The following is a 20,486-nucleotide window of genomic DNA, read 5'->3' on the forward strand; positions in this document are numbered from 1 at the left end:
TCATTGTCCTCGCCGTCTACATCCCTCCACGTGCAGACCCAGAGACGGCACGAGAGACCATCTGTACGACCACCTCCGATCTTCGGACCCGGCACCCGGAGGCGCTTGTCATCATCACAGGGGACTTTAACCACTTCACCCTGGACTCATCTCTCCCCACAATGACCCAGTGTGTGAACTGCCCCACACGGAAGAACAGAACCATTGATCTGTTTTATACGAATGCCAGGGAGGCATACACTGCCATCCCCCTCCCCCCACTAGGTAAATCTGACCACAACCTATTGTGCCTTCAGCCCACCTACATCCCGCTGGTGAAACGGCTGCCAGCAACAACCCGGCAGGTCAGGAGGTGGTCCCGGAAGCAGAGGAGACGCTGAGGGACTGCTTCCAGACCACCAACTGGGATGTCATCATGGGCTCACATGGGGAGGATGTCGACGGGGCGGCCCAGTGTTTAACGGATTATATGAACTTCTGTGTGGACACAGTGGTTCCTGTCAGGACAGTCAAGTGTTACCCAAACAACAAACCCTGGGTAACCAAGGAGGTGAAGGCTGTCCTGAACAGGAAGAAGCAGGCATTCAGGAGTGGGAACAAGAAGGAGATGAGGGAGGCCTAGCAGGCAGTGAGACCCTGCCTGAGGGAGGCCAAGGACAACTCTAGAAGGAAGCTAGAGAACCAGCTTGGGCGCAACCAGGTGCGGGAGGTATGAAGTGGCATGAGGGTCATCACCGGATATGGAGAGGGCCACGGTACGGTGGAGGGGAACGTGGAGCGAGCTGATGAACTTAACAGCTTTTTTAATCAGTTCAGCTCCCCCACCACTCCATGCCCCTGTCCCCAGATTTCCCCCGGCCCAGCTGACCTGACTCCATGTGCCTCCTTCTTCCCCTCTCCGTCCAGCTCACCTGCCTCCCCCTCTCCCTCTCCATCCACCTCACCCATCTACCTCAGTCCAAACCCAGACCTTCCCCCACCTCAACTGCCAGACCCCCCGGCCAAAGGGATCAACGTGCCATGCCCCCACACACGGCCATCACTGTGGAACGGGTGATGTCTGCGTTAAGGAGGCTTCGCCCAAGTAAGGCGGCTGGACCAGACCAGATCCCCCCAAGACTCCTCAAGGCCTGTGCTGCCAACTGGGTGAACCCCCACACCAGGTTTTCAACCTCAGTCTCCGGCTGGGGAGGGTCCCGTCCCTATGGAAGACATTCTGCATCGTCCCTGTACCCAAGCGGAGAGCTCAACAAAGCTCAACGACTATCGACCAGTCGCTCTCACCTCGCACGTGATGAAGACCCTAGAGCGACTGGTCCTTGAGCTCATGCGTCCTCAGGTGCAGGGCACGATGGACCCTCTCCAGTTCGCCTACCGGCCACAAGTTGGTGCTGACGACGCTGTCCTGTACTCCTCCACCGGGCCCTCTCCTACTTGGATGTCTGGAGCTGTGCAGTGAAGGTGCTCTTTTTTGACTTCTCGAGCGCCTTCAACACCATCCAGCCCCGGCTCCTGCAGGAGAAACTGTCATCCATGGCTGTGGACCCCTATCTCGTGAGCTGGATCACTGACTATCTAACAGACAGACCCCAGTACGTCCGTATGGGGAACTGTCTGTCATCAATGGTGACCAGCAGCACAGGGGCCCCGCAGGGGACGGTACTCTCCCCCCTTCTCTTCACCCTCTACACGATGGACTTCCAACACAACTCAGATATGTGCCACATGCAGAAGTTCTCAGATGACACTGCAATCGTGGCATGTATCAGGGAGGGTGATGAGAGGGAGTACAGGAGAGTGGTGACGGACTTTGTGGGGTGGTGTCAGCGGAATGAGCTTCAGCTAACCATTTCCAAGACCAAGGAGATCCCTTGGGATTATTAAAGTGTGTGTGTGTGTGTGTGTGTGTGTGTGTGTGTGTGTGTGTGTGTGTGTGTGTGTGTGTGTGTGTGTGTGTGTGTGTGTGTGTGTGTGTGTGTTTATACATCTGGTCCTCAAAAGGCCAGACGTATAAATGGAACTACTTCTTAATCTTAAATAACTATGAATATATTACATATTCAAGTTACAAACATTACAGTTGCACAGAGAATTTTTTTTCTCTTTTAACATGAATCTTTTTAATTTTATCATGTTATGAAACCCACAAAACTATACCAATCAAGGATCAAACTATCCAACTGAATAAAGAAAAATAACATCAAACACAAGTTAGAATAAGCTTCATAACCGCATTGTGGGAAATGTAGTTTTTGGTCAAAGGACACTTTTGACTTATTTATTTTTAGACAATCTGACCTTTTGCGTTCTCGAAGGTCACATAAAATGATGTGGGGGGGCACATTTGGCCCCCGGGCCTCAAGTTTGACACATGTGGTCTAAAGGTAGATTTATAAGATTTATGAGAGGCAAAAAAAAAAATACTTGGGTATCAAAAATGATTATATTACTACGAGCAGGAAGCCATGGAAATTCCAAGATAAAACAATATCTTCATCCCAAACATATGAAAACAACTGTATTGGTATTACAAACCAAGAGCACCCATCACAGAGTTCTCCCAACAGCAGGCAACGCATACCGGTCTGACCCAGAACTGGCGTTGGCGTCTTTGGCAAGGAATGTGGATAAATGAATGAATACATAAATAAATATACAAACTTTATGACTCATAAAGAAAGAACAAATATCTGACTGTCAAGCGTGTTTATCAATGTGTCTTCGACGTGGAGCTGTTATACGTCAGAAAATAGCTGGTTTTAACTCCATCCATTCTGTGTGTACATGTAGACACAGGTCACACACACTGACGTCACAGCGGTTTTCGTCACAGGGAGACGCCCCCCGGATAGAAAAGGTTTTGGTTACAGCGTCCACATGACAACGCATACCCAGCATTTTCAAAAATTTAACTTTGGCCAGCATTTTCGTCCCGGATATCTACATTTTTGTTTGGACGAAAGGCGTAGCCGCAACAAAAAGCCTCGCTGGCTGATGCCTTACGCCATACGTTCACGTGATTCCTTCTGGCAGATGCGCTGTGATTGGTTGGGCCCTTGATTGACAGGTAGTGGGTGGAGTTAAAACGTGACACTGTGAGGTTTTCAAGTGACCTTATTCAGATATATACAGTAGGTGGGGAGATGATTCATTCTTAATTCCTGATTTAGAAATGCTTAAATATGCATCACGAAGCCAATTGGTGCACAGGGAGACTTATTTTGCCTGAGAAAATCTATTTTTGCTCAGAGTGTGATTACTTATATCAGAAAAAAAGATATTTGAGCCATCTGGGGGTTTGAGATTGATGCTGATTGCTCCTGGTGGGTTAGCTACAAAAAATCAGACCAATAAACAGGATGGGGTTTAGATCCTTAATGTCCATAATCGATCACCTCAGCAGTCATTGTCTTGTCTTGTTTACCTCATCAGTGTTGTAAATGATCTGTAGGCCAGAGCAGATCATCTCCACCAGGTATAAAAGAAACAGAGAAACGGCATCGATCTGCAGCAACGACATAGAGAAGGGAAGCAAGTGAGATAACGTGACATATTGAAAGAAAATTCCTAGTTTGTTCATACAGCTGTCTTTTATTCTCAACAATGTGTTAAGACTAGTAACTGAGCTGATACCTATTAGCACGTATTCTATGATCAAATCTTCAGTGAGCTCAGCATCCATTGATAAATTATATTGTGAATTAAATTTAATATTATTAAAGTTATTTTAACTGATCATATTTTGCCTCTATTACAATCCTGCATTCACTATGTATTCATTTCAGTTCCTGATTTGTCCTTTTATTCTGCCTGCCCACATTCTCTACATCCTTCTCTACCACTTTCCAGACTGACATGCAGCCATGTCGCAAGCATTGACACATAATATGGTCGTATAAGCAGCCAAAGAGGTTGCATTTAATTTATATGCAACAAGTCACTGCCAAAAGAAGAGTGCATTAAACAAAACCCTTTAAACTGCATTTGTGTATTAAAAGTAGCCAGACGTTTTCCATTGATTTGAAGGAAAATCAAGATTTCCTTATGGTCATAGGTATAATTAAATGCTTTTAACCTTTAACATCTGTATTGGCTCCAAATCTAGATGTCAGATTGTTCTACATTTGTCATTTGAAGAGAGAAATGTGAACAAATAAAAGAAACACAATGTCTGAGATAAGCTGAGATAAGATTTATGTGTTCCTGAGAACTCCTTAAAAGTTCTAAATTTATTAAGGCCTAGCAAACCTTTGGCTGCTACAATGAATTTCGCTGGAGAAGAATCCACAGCCAAGAAATACCTGAATCTACAATACTTGAAAGATCCACAGAGAATTGATTGCTTTCATTTTCTTTGTCACAGGATTCATTTTGGTTTTTCATCCAGCTTTCTTGATGTATTGATTATCCTTCCTGGCAAATGCATTCTCCATGCAAATCTTACACACCAAATTGACCTCTGTCAATAGCATTGACAGAGGAGTAAGTTGTTTCAGTGCAAGTTTAATGCACGTCCACCTCTGAATCAATTGGATGGAGTGAGATTTGCAACTGTGCTTTCCGAGCCGAAGGACGAAATATTTTAGCAAGATATTCAAAATGAAAAACCACCATCTGTTCATTGATCTAAACAGTGGTTCACTCACAGTATCAGTATAGTGTGGCCTTTACAATACATGTATCTCTATCTCTATGTAAACTTGAGATATAGAGCCAGTGACATACTTATGTGGGAGACTCATAGATTGTGGTTACATACAGTATATAGTATACAGTATACACGGTATATAAAAATTAGATCCCTCCTGGTGTAGGCTGCCTCATTTCTACAAGTCAGTTTACTGACTGACCTGTAGATGGTGGTAGTCGCTGTAGGAGTACACCTCATCACCAGTGTCAACGTTGAACACAGAATGGAGACACTTGGAAGGGCTGGGGTCCTGCTTAAACTGCTCCACCTGGCAGAGAGAGAGGACTGATGTAAAGATGATGACAGTCACAGGGCAATGAGGGAGCAAAGGGGGGATATTTATCTCCTTGTCGAGGTTGCAGCAGCAGCCTTGAATGCATACATTAACACATAACTGAGGACCTTGTGCCATACATTGAGTGAACCATTGGTAATCTCTGTTGCGTGCATGCTACGCTTCAATGGCAACATTTTGTTGCTGCTTTTCCACATCTCACCGAGTTAAATCACAGCCACTCTCAGAAGAGTGCTACACCAAACTGGATCAAGCATTTCAGTATTTTAATTTGAAAGAGATTTTTATTTTTCTTCAATTTACTGTATAAAATCCATGGACAAATTAAAATTATTTCAGAGCTTCTGGTTCAACATTAAACTTACTCTTCAGTTGATTTAACATGACATTATGAAATAAATGAAGATGATGATGATGATGATGATGATGATGATGATGATGATGATGATGATGATGATGATGATGATGATGATGCACAATGTAAAGGCTATAGAATCATCTGCATTTAAATTGGGTCTTTATGACACTCCTATTTATTACAATATGCAATTTTCTCTACCACACAGCATGAACTCTCCAGAGGAAAAGAAAAGCTGACTGGATGTCTAGTATGGCTGGGCTCGTCCAACTTTTTACACTGGTAACATTGATGCACCACCATATAATTTAGATGCATCTACTAATGCATTTTCAATACTCCCCTGACAGTTTATATACATTAATTAACTTTTTTTTTTTAATTATTGCTGATTCAGGTGCAAATTAATGTTTGTCCTCATGTTAAATGGTGTGATTTAGAAGTAAACTTAAAAAATGCTAATGAAACAAAGATCACTGGTAGTTGGGTAAAATACATACAGTATCACGGACTGACTGGCAGGCAAGCTGGATGAAAGAAAGACATTTCTGATTTATAATAAGCATGTTTATTCACAGAAATCAAATTTAGAAATTAATAGCACTCATAGAAACAAAGAAAAAGTGTCACCAAAACAAATAGAAAAAATAATGAACAAACCAAACATATGTGTAAACTAAACCAAACTGAACACAGAACACATCACATATTTGATACACCACAAATTCTCGAAAGTTGCTACATCTTTAATTGTTCCTTAGTAACTGAAGTTCATTGTGATTCTGGTTTGTACCATTTTTCATAAAATAACTTCCACATTGCAGCTTGACGAGCCTTCAATTTTTTTCTCTGCTTACATACACTGCCATTTTTGTTTGCCACTCCTTTTTCTGAATTTTCCTGTGTTTAAAACCAATGCTAATGGCTTGTTTCTTCAAATTGTTGTTAACCCAAAGAAAGATTATTTCCGAATCAGAAACAGATTTTTGAGATCTAACAGTCCAGAAAACAATGGAAAACAGTTTCTCTACAAGAAGAGAATGGACCCTTTTCCAGCACATTTGGATTAAAAATCAAAATACAATTATTAACTGCCACACCACCATGTAGTCCTCTACTGCAAATCTCCAACCTTTTTTGTAAATTTGGCTCGTAGAAAGACTCCCATGACAGGTTCTCACCTGGTGCCAGACCAAGGTAAACCCTCCATGGTGTGTCAGCCAGATCTTTAAGGTTATCTTTGCTTAAATTTTTTACCATTTGTTTGTACATTGGGTGGCACGGTGGCGCAGTGGGTAGCGCTGTCGCCGCACAACATGGCGGGTCCGGGTTCGAGTCCCGCTCTGTGTGGAGTTTGCATGTTCTCCCCGTGTCTGTGTGGGTTCTCTACGAGTTCTCCGGCTTCCTCCCACCTCCAAAAACCTGCGCTTCAGGTTAATTGGCCGGTCCCAGATCGCCCATATGAGTGAGTGTGTGTTTGCGTGGTTGTCTGTCTTTGTTTGTGGCTCTGCGGTGCACTGGCGTCGTGCCAGGAGTGTCCCCCACCTCATGCTCTACGCCAGCTGGGATAGGCTCCAGCTCCCTGTGACCCACTGCCGCGGATAAAGCCGTGGATGTTTGTATGAATGTTTGTACATTCTTTACTGTCACTATCAGTGAGGCTAATCGGGTCTGACACAGAGTCATTAAAACAGAAAACTCTCTACAGGGAAGAGATCAGTAGCTCTTGAATTTAAAAGACCTGCACAATAAAAGTTAATCAAAGTCTGTTGCTGTTGGGTGAGTCAGCTCTTCCAGTATCTGAGCAGGCTGTTGATGAGCCTCACTGAAAACACACCCACAGTAGAGGACAGAGCAGCAGCGTCTTCAAAAGTCAGTACATAAGCCTCCACCATATGCCCAAGGGTGGAGATTTTTGCTGTCTGGAATTTGGACTCCACTGATAATCTTTCAGCATGCTTCACATTAAAAAGTCCATTTAAAATCTGATAAAGAGTTCAAATCTTGTGGTCTCTTTAATAAAACCCCACAGATTTAAAACAAAAAAAAAGAGATAAAAATAGGGATGATCTTTGCTTATTGCTCCTCGGGTCCAATAAAAACAACAAATAGACAAGTCCTGGTTCCCAGCACTGGGCTAGGACCAACTGCGTTGTGGGCTGCCACAAAAGGGACTCATTGCAAGTTAGAAACCGGTAGATGAACTGCAGCTGAAACGTAGTGACCCTGCTGGCCACATGTATAAGCCCCCGCCCTCCTTCCTCTCTGGGCAGGAAGAGGACACTCTAGGAAACCCAGTGATGGCAGTCCCAGAAAAAGTCCATAGTCATTGTCTATATTTTTGAAAACAAAGTTGAAAACAAAGTTGGTGGGGGGTCAAGGCAGGAAAGCCAATGCCACAACATTGGCAGTCAACACAGGACAGCCAATGCCACAACATTGGCACAACCAAGTTGTTAATGATTAAATCACAACCTCAAAAAGACACTTGATACAATGTACTTCCAGTTTTTAGCTTCACTTTTATTTTTTCTAAAACATTTTTCCAGTTCTTTTCTGCAACACTCTGGTCTCCCAAATGAACTCAAGGGTATTTTAATAAATTTATTTTCCATCTGAATTTATCAAGGAACACGATCTCTTTCACCCCATCTCACGCCATAAGAACCTCACTCTTCCTCCTGTTGACTTTTGGCAGAAGGGTTCTAACTAAACTACTGTAAAAGTAGTTAAGTGAGATCTAAAAAGTCTATATCTTTCTCCTTTTTTTATCATGACAACAATATTGTCAATATATGCTGAAATTTTAAATAAATGCCTAGAACTGGGAATATTAAAACCAGAGAGGCTTGCTCTCAACTGTTTCTCAAAAGGCTCTAGGGCCAGAAAGTAGAGCATCCCTGAGAGTGGGCAGCCCTACCTCACACCCCTCTAGACTTTAAAAGGAGCACTTAAATCACCGTTAACCTTAAGTACACTATTAATTCAACAAATTATTAGCACCAAACCTACAATGATTTTTTTATAACTCCAGTCAGGGCTCATAACTTGAGAGGTTTGGGATATTTTTCATTGCCGAGAGCTCAAACCACGTGTAAACGTTTTTTTGTGTCTGTGTGCGGAGTGAAACTATGGAACAATCTGGACTTAAAACACAAGAACTGCCAAAGTACTAATCAATTCAAACTGTTATAGAAACACCATCTCTGGTCAAAATATAGAGATGAGGGTCGTTAACTCAAACTGCTGTTCTGTTTGTTAACATGTGCTCAGTGTTTCTTGATCATCGTTGGTATTTGTTAATTACTGTTGTTGGCATTTGTCCATTACCATTGTTGGTATATTGTACATTACCATTGTTGGTATATCATGCCTTCCTTACATTGTTGTGTGGAATTGAAATTGCAATGTGATAATTTCATTGTTGCCCATGGTGATGCAATATTGTGTGGTTATCCTTGAATCTTCGAAGTAGCAGTGAAGCTCAGTGGTTTGATCTCTGAATCACGAACTGGAGTGGGATTACATACATTTTCTTCTTCCCACTCCCTTTCAGGCAGAATTGTATTGTTGAGTTATGATCTTTGCTTATTATTTCCTAATTTAATTATTTTGTTTGTTGTTGTCTTTTGTTTGTTTTTTGTTTTGTTTTTCCTTTCCTTGCCTGAAATAAATTAATAACTAACTAACTAACTAATGTCTCCATACAAGATCTGAATCTTTGCAATACAGTACAGAAACCACAACTTTTTAGTGTATGCCAAAAGTACACATGTACAAGACTATCAAAATCTTTTTCTTGGTCTATAAAAATCAAGACCAAGATCTGTTCCAAATGAACTTGAGAGTTCCAAAACGTTTCAAACTCCTCTGCCTGTTTTGCCTTTCCACCCCAAAGAAGAAATGAGTGGCAGAATTCATCAGAGTAATGTTACAAAACCTACTGCGTTTACACTACGTCTCTCCCGGCCATGCCCAGTAGCTCAGCTAAAGCAAGTTTTTTGTCCTTGGGGGCTGTAATGTGTCGTCTTCTCCTGTGGACTCTGCTAACATCTGTAGTTATGGCACCTGTCTCTCCAGATCTCTGCTACGGTAGATCTGGTCAGGTCATTGGAGATGTTGTGAGCATAGTGTACTCACATATTTCTGATCTGGCTTTTCCCTACATCACACTATTGATACAGTGGTAAAATATTTTCTTTTGTTTCTTAAAAACCATTCAAAAAAGAAATAAAAACAGTTTTTAAGCAATTTTTCTGATAAAAGCGTTGTATTAAAATGTCATAAAGCACTTCCTGCTCTTGCGTTATTAATAAAAAAATACAACTCTGGACTGGAGTGTGATTTGTAAAACCGGCTGGCGAAATGTAACTGTTCTTAAAAACACTAAAATGGTAAAATAATAAAAATGTGTCCAGTCATGTCATGGATAGGATGTTTTCTCTGCAGCCTATACAAGTATACTTGCTATGTCTTCCATTAAAATGTCTCTGCACATTTCTCTACACATCCACCTTAAGATCGTAGAACTGGCACTGCAGCAGCTGGCAGCTGTTTCTCTCCTCCTTCACCAGACAGAACCGGACAAGATGTCCCTCCTTCTCACACCTGAAGCACTTCATTCCCTCAGTGGTTATGTGACCGGTGTAATTAAAGTTATTCCCTCTGTTTAGATCTTCATCTGTCTTTTTCGGGTCCATCAGAACCTTTCTCCTGTAGGAGACAACATGCTTCAGTGAGGACTCCTGCAGCCGAGCGGTATCATTTTAATTGGAGTGAAGAGTTGACCATGTCAGGACAACTCCTTCTTGGACCCCGCAGCTCATGAATGGTGGAGGTTTAAGAGGATAACTTTTTCAGCTGTGGTAGCTAGGTTGAGGATGAGGGTGTAGGTGTTCTGAATCACCATACTGTTCTCAACTACCTGGTTCGCCTTCTCAATGGTATCTTAATAAACACTGTGCTGGTTGTGTTATATGTTTTGTGGTGTGTTGGTGGATTTGTGTGTGTGTGTTTACTTATTTTTCTACACACCAAATTATGGCTGGCCTACCAGCCTCATCACACAGTCATAAATAATTGTCACTTCGGCCCATTTTTACCTTACTTGTTTCACTTATCCCACCTCTCTCCATTATCAAGCTGCTCTCCTCACTGTCTTTTTTTTGCCTCCTACCCTCCCTCTTGTCCCTCTTTCCACCTCCAATAGTTTGCATTATTCCTTCTTGTTTCTTTGCTGTCTCCATGTCTCAATATATCTTCTTACAATCCATCCCCTTCCTCTTATTCTTTTCTCTGGCACATTACCTCTCCCCACTGCCTTTCTGTTTCTTTCATACGTAGGTCATAGTGGAGATCCTTTGTCTTACTTTAATTGAAATTGCTCCACTTCTTGCCATCCCACAGTGCCCAGTAATTGAGTGAGAATGCTACCTCTGTTGGCCTCTGAGAGCAGATGTTGCTGTTAATGCTTCTATAAAACCTACTTCTGTGTAGCAGAGGTCTGACTGATTGTCGCTTCAGCAGGACCACAGAGGCAACAAACTTTGTACGCCAAGAATGCTGTCAGGTACTTACAAGATATAGAAGGATCGTGATCTTAAATTCAATAGCTTTATTCAATTCAAACCCTGTAAAATAAATTACCATCCCCAGTGAAAACACAATTAAATAAGGCAATTTTGAGGGTTTTTTGGGGGGGATCAGTGCCAGATTATATATACTCATAAACTCCAACTCCTGAATATTTTTTTCATCTTGGTGTATGCCTTTTTCCCTGAAATATTAAAGACATGTTTAAAAAAGAAGAAACCAATTCTGGATTCACCCGTTTATTTGTAATTCGGCAAAATTCAATTTAATTCTGACCCAAGATCCATCCTTACACTAAATGTCATGGAAATTGGCGAATAGTTTTTGCATAACCCTGCTGACTAACCTACTAACCAAACACCAGCCAACAAACCAACCAAACACCAACCAGTCAGCCAGCCAACAAACCAACCATTCAACCAGCCAAAATAACAGAAACCAACTAACTGACCAAATAAACAAGCCATCGATCCAACCAGCCAACCTATCTATCAACCAACTAACAAACAAACAAAACACAAAACTGCAGAAATCATAGAGTAACCTTGAAAATTATGTTGGATTTTTTTTGTTTTCACTTGAATTTAAATAAAGACAAGTACAATTTTACAGTAATTAATGCATGTTACAATATCTTTCATTTACCTCTATTTTGGTCACTATCAACCACTGCTGGGAGTACAATTCCCGTTATTAAATTGCTTCATTTTCACCATCATCCTTTTTAAATGTACTGTGCTCTAAATGTACAAATTGACAGTCCCTTTCACTGGTTTTTCCGTTCAATATCCAACCAACGCTATCTTTGTCTGACCTTTGGTGGCTTAAACCAAAGACTGCATCGGACTGAGAGCTCTAGTGTTAAGGTCCTGTGTTTTCCAATGCCTGAGAAAATATCAGCATGGCAACTCTTCCATACACATGACACTACAGAGAGACAGCAGCAACCTCCTTCCCTCTGTGATATTTGCCCAGCAGTAAGTATTTGTCATTTCTCCATTAAAAGTGTCCTGTTCTAGTGCTAGAGACGAATTTGTAGGGAACACTGCTCTATGCAATTAACTGTGTAAATGCAGTTTTATAATTAAGAAATGGGACAGCTCTTCCCTAAATTAGGTCAGCTAGGTTGAGACGTTGAAATAGAATGGCCTACTGATGCAATCACTGTACACATTCAAAGGGAAGACAGAGCAAACTAATCTGTTGAAATACTTTGATGCATAAAACAGTATACATTCTTATCTGTTAGTAGTACAAGCACTTAAATTGTGTTTTGCTGTTTGTCATTCACAGGCTAATACAGTATATTGCATATCTGGATTCATGCAGATGAGGCTTAAAATGCAACCGTCGGTACTGAGTCTTTGACAATCAACACACTGCCTGATATTAACCACTCAGGACATCAACAGGTACCCACTGTCATTTGCCATGATGTTAAAGTGGAGCCAGACGACAGCTTTGATGAACAGCACATCATGAATGCACTTTTGATTGGTAATACAGTGTGTAATCACTGGGCATTTTCATACAAAAAAGAACCGTGCAGAGGTTGGCTAATATCTCACCTTATCAGCCTGCCTCATGTAGCAGTACAGGATCCCTCTCATGCACTTGATGGCAGAATGCTCCAACTCATGAGTACGACCCATATCATCATCAATTCTCCTACAAAAAGAGAGAGGACAACCAATAAATCGGTGAATGTATGATAAGTAAACAACTGCCGCCTCAATGGCTCTACCGCTGAGCCACTGCCGCCCCAGTGGCTCAGCGGTAGAGCCACTGAGGCGGCAGTTGTCTCGTAGACAGATCGCCCCAGCCATCAGCAGATCGAGTCCCGGTCCCGCCATGATATCACCAGGAGTGTGAGCTGACAGTGGGAGGTGTCAGCTCACCTCCCAGCCACTGCCGAAGCGTCCTTGAGCAAGGCGCCGTCTCCCCTACAAGCTGCTCAAATTGTGGCACGTTCCGAAGCCGCTGCCCGTCACTCTGCCTCCCTGATGTGTGTAGTTTGATGTGATTGTACTAACTGCATGCTTACAGGCCCCCTTGTGTGCTGTGTTCAGGGGCCCTGTATACTTGTCAACTAACCGAGTGACTTTGTAATTTCCCCTTGCGGGTATCAATAAAGAATACTTCTTCTTCTCTTCTCTAAACTACACATAAATCGACCTTGAAGGACAATGCTATTTTATTTTATTTTATATTTATATTTATTTTATTTCAATTTGTGTGGTTTGAGCTTCAGTTTAGCATCACTTCATCAGACTCACATTGAGGTAATATAATCTAAATTTCTGTATGTCACACAGATTTTCAGCAGCACTCTATAGCGTTTAGTGAAGATAATTCCCATGATACCATACTACTTAAAAATGTCATAAAACTACTCCTTTCATTGTTTTGCTGTTCTTCGCAGCAAAAATGACACATGATCCAATGAAGTCCAAGAATTTAAAGCACTCAAGGCTGAATAAGTAAACCAGTTTGGAAAAAATAGGCATATGTGTTACAATAACCTGGAATCAGTCACTTAAACTGACAAATGTATTATTTGCCATTAATTTTAATTGATTTACATATATCCCTATTTTTTTTAAATAATACATGTAATAATACATCATACATATATATATATATATATATATATATATATATATACATATATATATACATATATATATACATATATATACATATATATATATACATACATACACATATATACATATATACATATATATATATATATATATATATATATATATATATATATATATAATGTGATCAGGGAGACAGGTAGGAGAGTACTTGGTGTGTCATCTGGAAGGAAAGTAGATAAGGACATTTGGTTGTGGAATGAGGAGATACAGGAGTGTATACAGAGAAAGAGGTTAGCTAAAAAGAAGTGGGACACTGAGAGGACTGAGGAGAGTAGACAGGAGTACAGGGAGATGTAGCGTAAGGTGAAGGTAGAGGTAGCAAAGGCCAAACAAGGGGCTTATGATGACTTGTATGCTAGGTTGGACAGTAAGGAGGGAGAGACTGATCTATACCGGTTGGCAAGACATATAGAGATGAGAAGGACGTGCAGCAGGTTAGGGTGATGAAGGATCCGGACGGAAGTCTATTGACAGGTGCCAGTAGTGTGATGGGAAGATGGAAAGAGTACTTTGAAGAGTTGATGAACGTGGAAAATGAGAGAGAACAAAGACTAGAAGAGGTGACTGTTGTGGACCAGGATGTAGCAAAGATTAGTCCAGATGAAGTGAGGAGGGCACTGAAGAGGATGAAGAGTGGAAAGGCAGTCGGTCCTGATGATATACCTGTAAAGGTATGGAAGTGTCTAGGAGAGGTGGCAGTAGAGTTTCTGACTGGGTTGTTCAACAGGATCTTAGATAGTGAGAAGATGCCTGAGGAATGGAGGAGAAGTGTGCTGGTGCCCATTTTTAAGAAAAAGGGAAATGTGCAGTGTTGTGGCAACTACAGAGGAATAAAGCTGATGAGCCATACAATGAAGTTAAGGGAAAGAGAAGTGGAAACTAGACTAAGGGCAGAAGTGAACATTTGTGAGCAGCAGTGTGGTTTCATGCCAAAAACGATGACTACAGATGCAGTATTTACTTTGAGGATGTTGATAGAGAAGTACAGAGAAGACCAAATGGAGCTGCATTGTGTTTTTGTAGATCTGCAGAAAGCTTATGACAGGGTGCCCAGAGAGGAACTGTGGTATTGTATGAAGAAGTCTGGAGTGGCAGAGAAGTATGTTAGAGCGGTGCAGGACATGTATGAGGACTGTAAGACAGTGGTGAGGTGTGCTGTAGGTGTGACAGAGGAGTTCAAGGTGGAGGTGGGACTGCATTAGGGATCAGCTCTGAGCCCCTTCTTGTTCGCTATGGTGAGGTCAGACAAGAATCTTCGTGGACTATGATGTTTGCAGATGACATTGTGATCTGCAGTGAGAGCAGGGAAGAGGTGGAGGAGACGCTAGAGAGGTGGAGGTTTGTCCTGGAAAGGAGAGGAACGAAGGTTAGCCGCAGTAAGACAGAGTACATGTGTGTGAATGAGAGGGACCCAAGTGGAAGAGTGAGGTTACAGGGAGAAGAGATCAAGAAGGTGGAGGATTTTAAGTTCTCAGGGTCAACGGTCCAGAGCAATTGAGAGTGTGGAAAAGAGGTGAAGAAGCGTGTACAGGCAGGATGGAACGGGTGGAGGAAAGTGTCAGGTGTGATGTGTGACAGAAGAGTTTCAGCTAAGATGAAAGGAAAGGTGTACAAAACTGTGGTGAGACCAGCAATGTTGTTTGGTCTAGAGACAGTGTCACTGAGGAAAAGACCGGAGACAGAGCTGGAGGTAGCAGAGATGAAGATGCTGAGATTCTCTTTGGGAGTGACCAGGATGGATAGGATCAGGAATGAGTACATCAGAGGGACAGCACATGTTAGAGGTTTTAGAGATAAAGTCAGAGAGGTCAGACTGAGATGGTTTGGACATGTCCAGAGGACAGATAGTGAATATATTGGCAGATGGATGCTGAGTTTTGAACTGCCAGGCAGGAGGCCTATAGGAAGACCAAAGAGGAGGTTTATGGATGTAATGAGGGACGACATGAAGGTAGTTGGTGTGAGAGAAGAGGATGCAAAGGACAGAGCTAGATGGAGGCAATTGATTCGCTGTGGCGACCCCTGAAGGGAACAGCCGAAAGGGAAATAAGTGTGTGTGTGTATATATATATATACACACAGACACACACACACACACACACGGTGCCCTCAGCTGGTGTAGATGTTGAACACAGCGATTGAAATAGCAATCTTTCTTTTAATCAGACTGTAAGGCCTTAGAAGTAGCATTTAACAGTGCTTTAAAAATGAATAGTGTAAAAATGCATTTGATGTGGTGGCTGTTAGGAGAGTAAGCATAGATATACTGCTCAGGAATCAATAGTGGTTGAAGCAACCACAGTGGGAGTCAGCATGTTCCTGGTGGGTCTGGCAAATCTCTGATGTACATCACTAAGGTCAGGCTAATGATGACTGGATATTGACAGAGTAAAGGTGAAACCTGTTTACACTTCAGTGGTACAGCACCCATGAATCACATTGACTTTTAAATGTGTTCAGCCTCCATATCAAAACTGGATGCAGGCAGAAGATGCATGCAGGAAACATCTTGTCTACTTGTGCTGGATGTGACTCTTTGTATGTGTGTGTAATGAACGCAAATTAATTGAAAATATAAGTAAAAACTGATCTCAGGCATGCTTGTGAGTGCGCGCAATGCGTTTTTGCGTCACTGTGACGACATCAGTCACTTGTATAACTGCACAAGGGTCATAAGTCGTGATGTCTTTGTCATGATATTTTAACCGTCTGCCTCAAGCCAAAATGAGCAATACCACCAGATCCCTTAACACTGGAAGTCTGTTCCTAAGATTTGTTTTCATCATCAGTAATTTATAAGTTATAACAAGATATTATATTCCATTATTTTTTAGATGTAATTTTTGTCTTTTATCAATCAAAGCTGGGAAAAATCCAATTGAATAACACTGACTCTGAATTATCTCTGTTACACATAGGTGTCAGTGCAGTCTCCAGTCGTCCTAGCCCTTCGCCCTAAAACACATTTTAATCCTACAGATTTGGATAGTGGCTGGATTTAGACCTAATTGTGAATACTGGTTGAACATCATGACTTGTCAGTGCTGTTTCTGAACTTGATCAGCTCTTCCTTTGGCCTAGATCCACTCCTACGCAAAATGTAATCAAATATATCAAAACATATTTCAGACACACACAGACAAACATTTGTCATCACATAGATGTATCCTACCTTTGTTGACTGAATTAAACTTTACTTTGAAATTGGATTTGAGGCAAATTAACCCAGTCGATCTAGTGACTAAATCTTGCATGTGGTCTCAGACATGCACACAGCAGCTGAAGTAAGTAATGGCACTAGCCAAGGCTGTCAGATGAGAATTATCTTAATTAAATCCCAGTGACAATTCTAATAGAAGGCAGCCATGACTGATGACTGAGATCTGCCGCTGGCCACATCACTGCAATACCCTCTATTTTTATTCCTTCCTTACACTATCTTTGCCCTCAATTTCATTTCTTCACTCGTTCTCCCCATTCTCCATTTCTTCTCTCTCTCTCTTATCTCTCCATATGTCAATCCCACTCCCAGCTCCCTTCCCATATCTCCTCTTTAGTATCTCCTTTTCTCTGAATCTCCTCTTACCCTCTGCACCCATCCTTCCAATCTTTTACTTTCATTCTCTCTATCCTCTCTCCCTGTCCTATTAAAAGCTCTTTTCATAAATGTCCTCTGTTCCTGAAAAACTAAACATCATGGACTTCATGCATCAAACACATGGAAAACTGAAAAAAAGTTTGAAGACCATTCATAGTGTAATTTCAGAACTGTTCATGTTGAATCGATAATTGAGAAAGAAAATTTGAGTCTGAGACAAAGAAAAATGATGATGATGATGCTCATCCACAATGGATAATAAGGGGTTTCCATGACATACGGTTCGATACTGGCCTGTCTGTCTGTCCATCCGCCCATCATAAATGTGAGCAAAATTATATGAATTGAAAGTGCTAAATGTGACTGAAAACTATGACAAAGTTATGTAAATTGAATGATCTGATAATTGGATTCACACCTCTTAAAGGCACATGCGAGATTTCATCAACTTCTTTCTATTGCTCTTATTGTGGGATATGCAGATAATCTATTTGTTTTAGATGCATTATATAAGGGTAGGCATGGGTAATTCTATAGGGCCTCTTTGGCAGGGGCACAAATATAAGCCCTATCTGTTCAAGAAGTAAAACCTTCCATATAAAGCATTGGATCAGAGGTCAGGGTCAGTGAACATGAAAAGGAGAAAGTGGAGCAAAATAATACTTATGGACACAGGTGGTGGGAAGCTTACATATAAACTTTAAAAATTTGCATTGATCTAGCACTCAATTTATTGTTACTTTTGCTAAATTGCCAGAAACAGTGTTGTGTAGTGAAAAAAAATGTAGTCAGATAATAATATTATTGCACAGACTCCCTCACAAATACCTACTTCATAGCATTTCTCAAAACAAATCTTGACAGCCTGAGGTCCACCATATCAAATGTAACTTAAAACTATTCAACTGGTTAATTGAATTTCATGTAATCACAAAAACTGATATATATGTCTTATTTGATTCAAAAACTTTCACAGTGGTTAAGGAAATCCCACATCAATCTACACATCAGTGGTATATTGGCCCTAAGGTACATACTCGGCATATAAAGGACTAATTGCATTAGTTGTCCTTGATTCATTCTGGACCTTCAACAACTATCATGTCTGCTAGAATATACTCTGCAGTCTCAAGGACGTCTGCCTAACTAGTTTACTGTTAACAATACTGTTTTTGAGGCCAGAGAACACATTGTAGAACAAAATCATTAATTCTGGTTAAGATGATGTATACAGAATGTCCCATTCATGACCAAGTCATCAATTGTTACAGAGTGGAAGCTTTATTAGGGAAATTTACAATAACTACCCTAGCAAAACTTGTAATATTTTTTTTCTGTTTTTCTTCCCACTTATGTTTTATATCAATCAGATTGTAAATGATCATGACCATTACTTTTAATGACTGTTGGCTAGGACTTCAGAGAGTGAGACTGGAAGCTGATTGAGAAAATACATTTTGGAAAGATTGCTTTATCTTAGACAATTGTTGTTTTAGTTTCAAACTAAAAAAAGTACATGACACAAACTTAGTTTATGTATATAAAGTATAATAATGACTGAATCAGCAACAGCTGTTCAGATCTGACATAACTGAGAAACAGGCTTTTTCCTTTGTCAAAGTGAAAGTTTCACACTGAATACCTGGGATGGATCATGATAAGAAGAAAGAAAAAAAAGAAGAAACTTCACTTTATTAATCCCCAATGGGAAAATTATTTTTATAAAGATCGGAACAGGTTCATCAAACAAATCCACCATCTATAAGTGTGTATACAAACCTGTAAGCCAAAGCCAAGGCCCAGGCAGCAGCAGCACAGTACAAGGAGTCACGGACCTTGGCCTCCTTGCAGGTGGCGCATGTTTTGACTGGGAAGAGGCCAGTGGTGGGACTCTGGTAGTTCAGAATCGTCGCCTTTACTGGACAGAGAAAGGCAGAAACAGCAGAGATGGTGATGTAACATTTCCTAAGAAACTGGTAACTTTAATTTTAATGGCACAAATAGACTATTAATGCAGCAAGAGCAGCTAAATCTGCACATTTTTGAAGACAAGTCTCATTAATGAAAATAAGTAAACACACTCTCATGTTGTCACACATTTTGCAGTGGTGATGAACTATCCCCGGAACCACTCCCATTACACCAACTTCAATCTACCAGATGCCTGTTGATGAAGCGTTTAGATGTCAGAGCCACTGGGGAGCCTTTTGATTTTGCTTGGCTGTCTCAACTGGAAAAATCTTCTCAAGTCACAAAAGAGTCATATATTAATGGACCGCGAGCACATTTTCTTGCAGGCTAATCTGTAATTTGAAGTGTTAAAATATAAAAATTGTTGAGATCCTGTAGCAGGGTTACCTGCTCTCCTCCTCCAGTGGCATGGAACGACCTGTGACCTTCCTCAGGCTGTGCAGCTGCTACCACTGCATTATGGTATAATTCCTCCAGTTTCCTTGTATTTATGGTCTGCCTCTAATAAATAAAATTCAATTCAATTCAATTATTTGAAACTCAATTTAGATAAATATTTTAAAAAATAATTTGGCAGACATTTTGCCTCTTGGTGAAAGCAAGCAGAGGTTGATGTAATACAATCACCTTCTAGATTAGGTGAGGACATCTGAACACAGTCAGAATGAAGCCACAGATGTTACAAACACACACTACAGACATTTTGGAGGGATAATAGTGAACCCATCAAGTTAATGTTTCACCTCAGAATAGTACCCACGCTCACAAGAGTCGGTTTATTTCAACATTTTACAAGATATGCATGGCTCTTTAAAAGTCAATATAATCTGATTCATAAAAAAATAAATAAGTATAAAACTACCTTCCATTTAGGTGTCACATTTTATTTGGTATTTGTAACTGTTTGCTCATTTGTATATTGAAAGCTCAGTATTTAGGTATTTTTAATCTCTAGACATTTCATCAACAGATTGCTTTAAATCCCTATAAACATGCAGCATGTTACCAGTCACATTTTATTCTCTACATCATTATGGAAGCATTGCTCACATATCATGGCTGTGATGCTGATAAATGTGTGTCTTGACTGGAGGAGAATGATGCACTGAGGAAAAGATTTTCCTCACAGCATGACTGTGTCTCAACACAGTGAAGACTCGATGAGATAGGTTAGTGTTATTTTAGTGGATAAAATAATTTTAAATATGAGACACCATATTCAAGTCACTGGTGGGTACTTTACTCTCAAGTCTTTCCAGCGCACATGTGTAAATAGCAGATTAGAAACAGTCACCGTATGCAGGGCCAAGAAATCT

At 40.9% G+C, this 20,486-nt stretch overlaps 1 protein-coding gene across 3 annotated transcripts in view; it reads right to left on the minus strand.

The window, feature by feature from the left end:
- Positions 1-20,486, minus strand: part of phkb (phosphorylase kinase, beta) — a 157,925-nt gene that overhangs the window by 125,362 nt on the left and 12,077 nt on the right. For all 3 annotated transcript variants that reach the window (XM_068323001.1, XM_068322984.1, XM_068322994.1), the window contains 4 exons: positions 18,979-19,117; positions 12,504-12,603; positions 4,851-4,958; positions 3,425-3,505 (listed from right to left, as the gene is read on the minus strand). In XM_068323001.1, coding sequence (XP_068179102.1) covers positions 3,425-3,505; positions 4,851-4,958; positions 12,504-12,603; positions 18,979-19,117 — 428 coding nt within the window. The remainder of the gene's footprint in view (positions 1-3,424; positions 3,506-4,850; positions 4,959-12,503; positions 12,604-18,978; positions 19,118-20,486) is intronic.

Source organism: Antennarius striatus, chromosome 1 (genome assembly GCF_040054535.1).
Source record: "Antennarius striatus isolate MH-2024 chromosome 1, ASM4005453v1, whole genome shotgun sequence".
NCBI classification, from domain to species: domain Eukaryota; kingdom Metazoa; phylum Chordata; class Actinopteri; order Lophiiformes; family Antennariidae; genus Antennarius; species Antennarius striatus.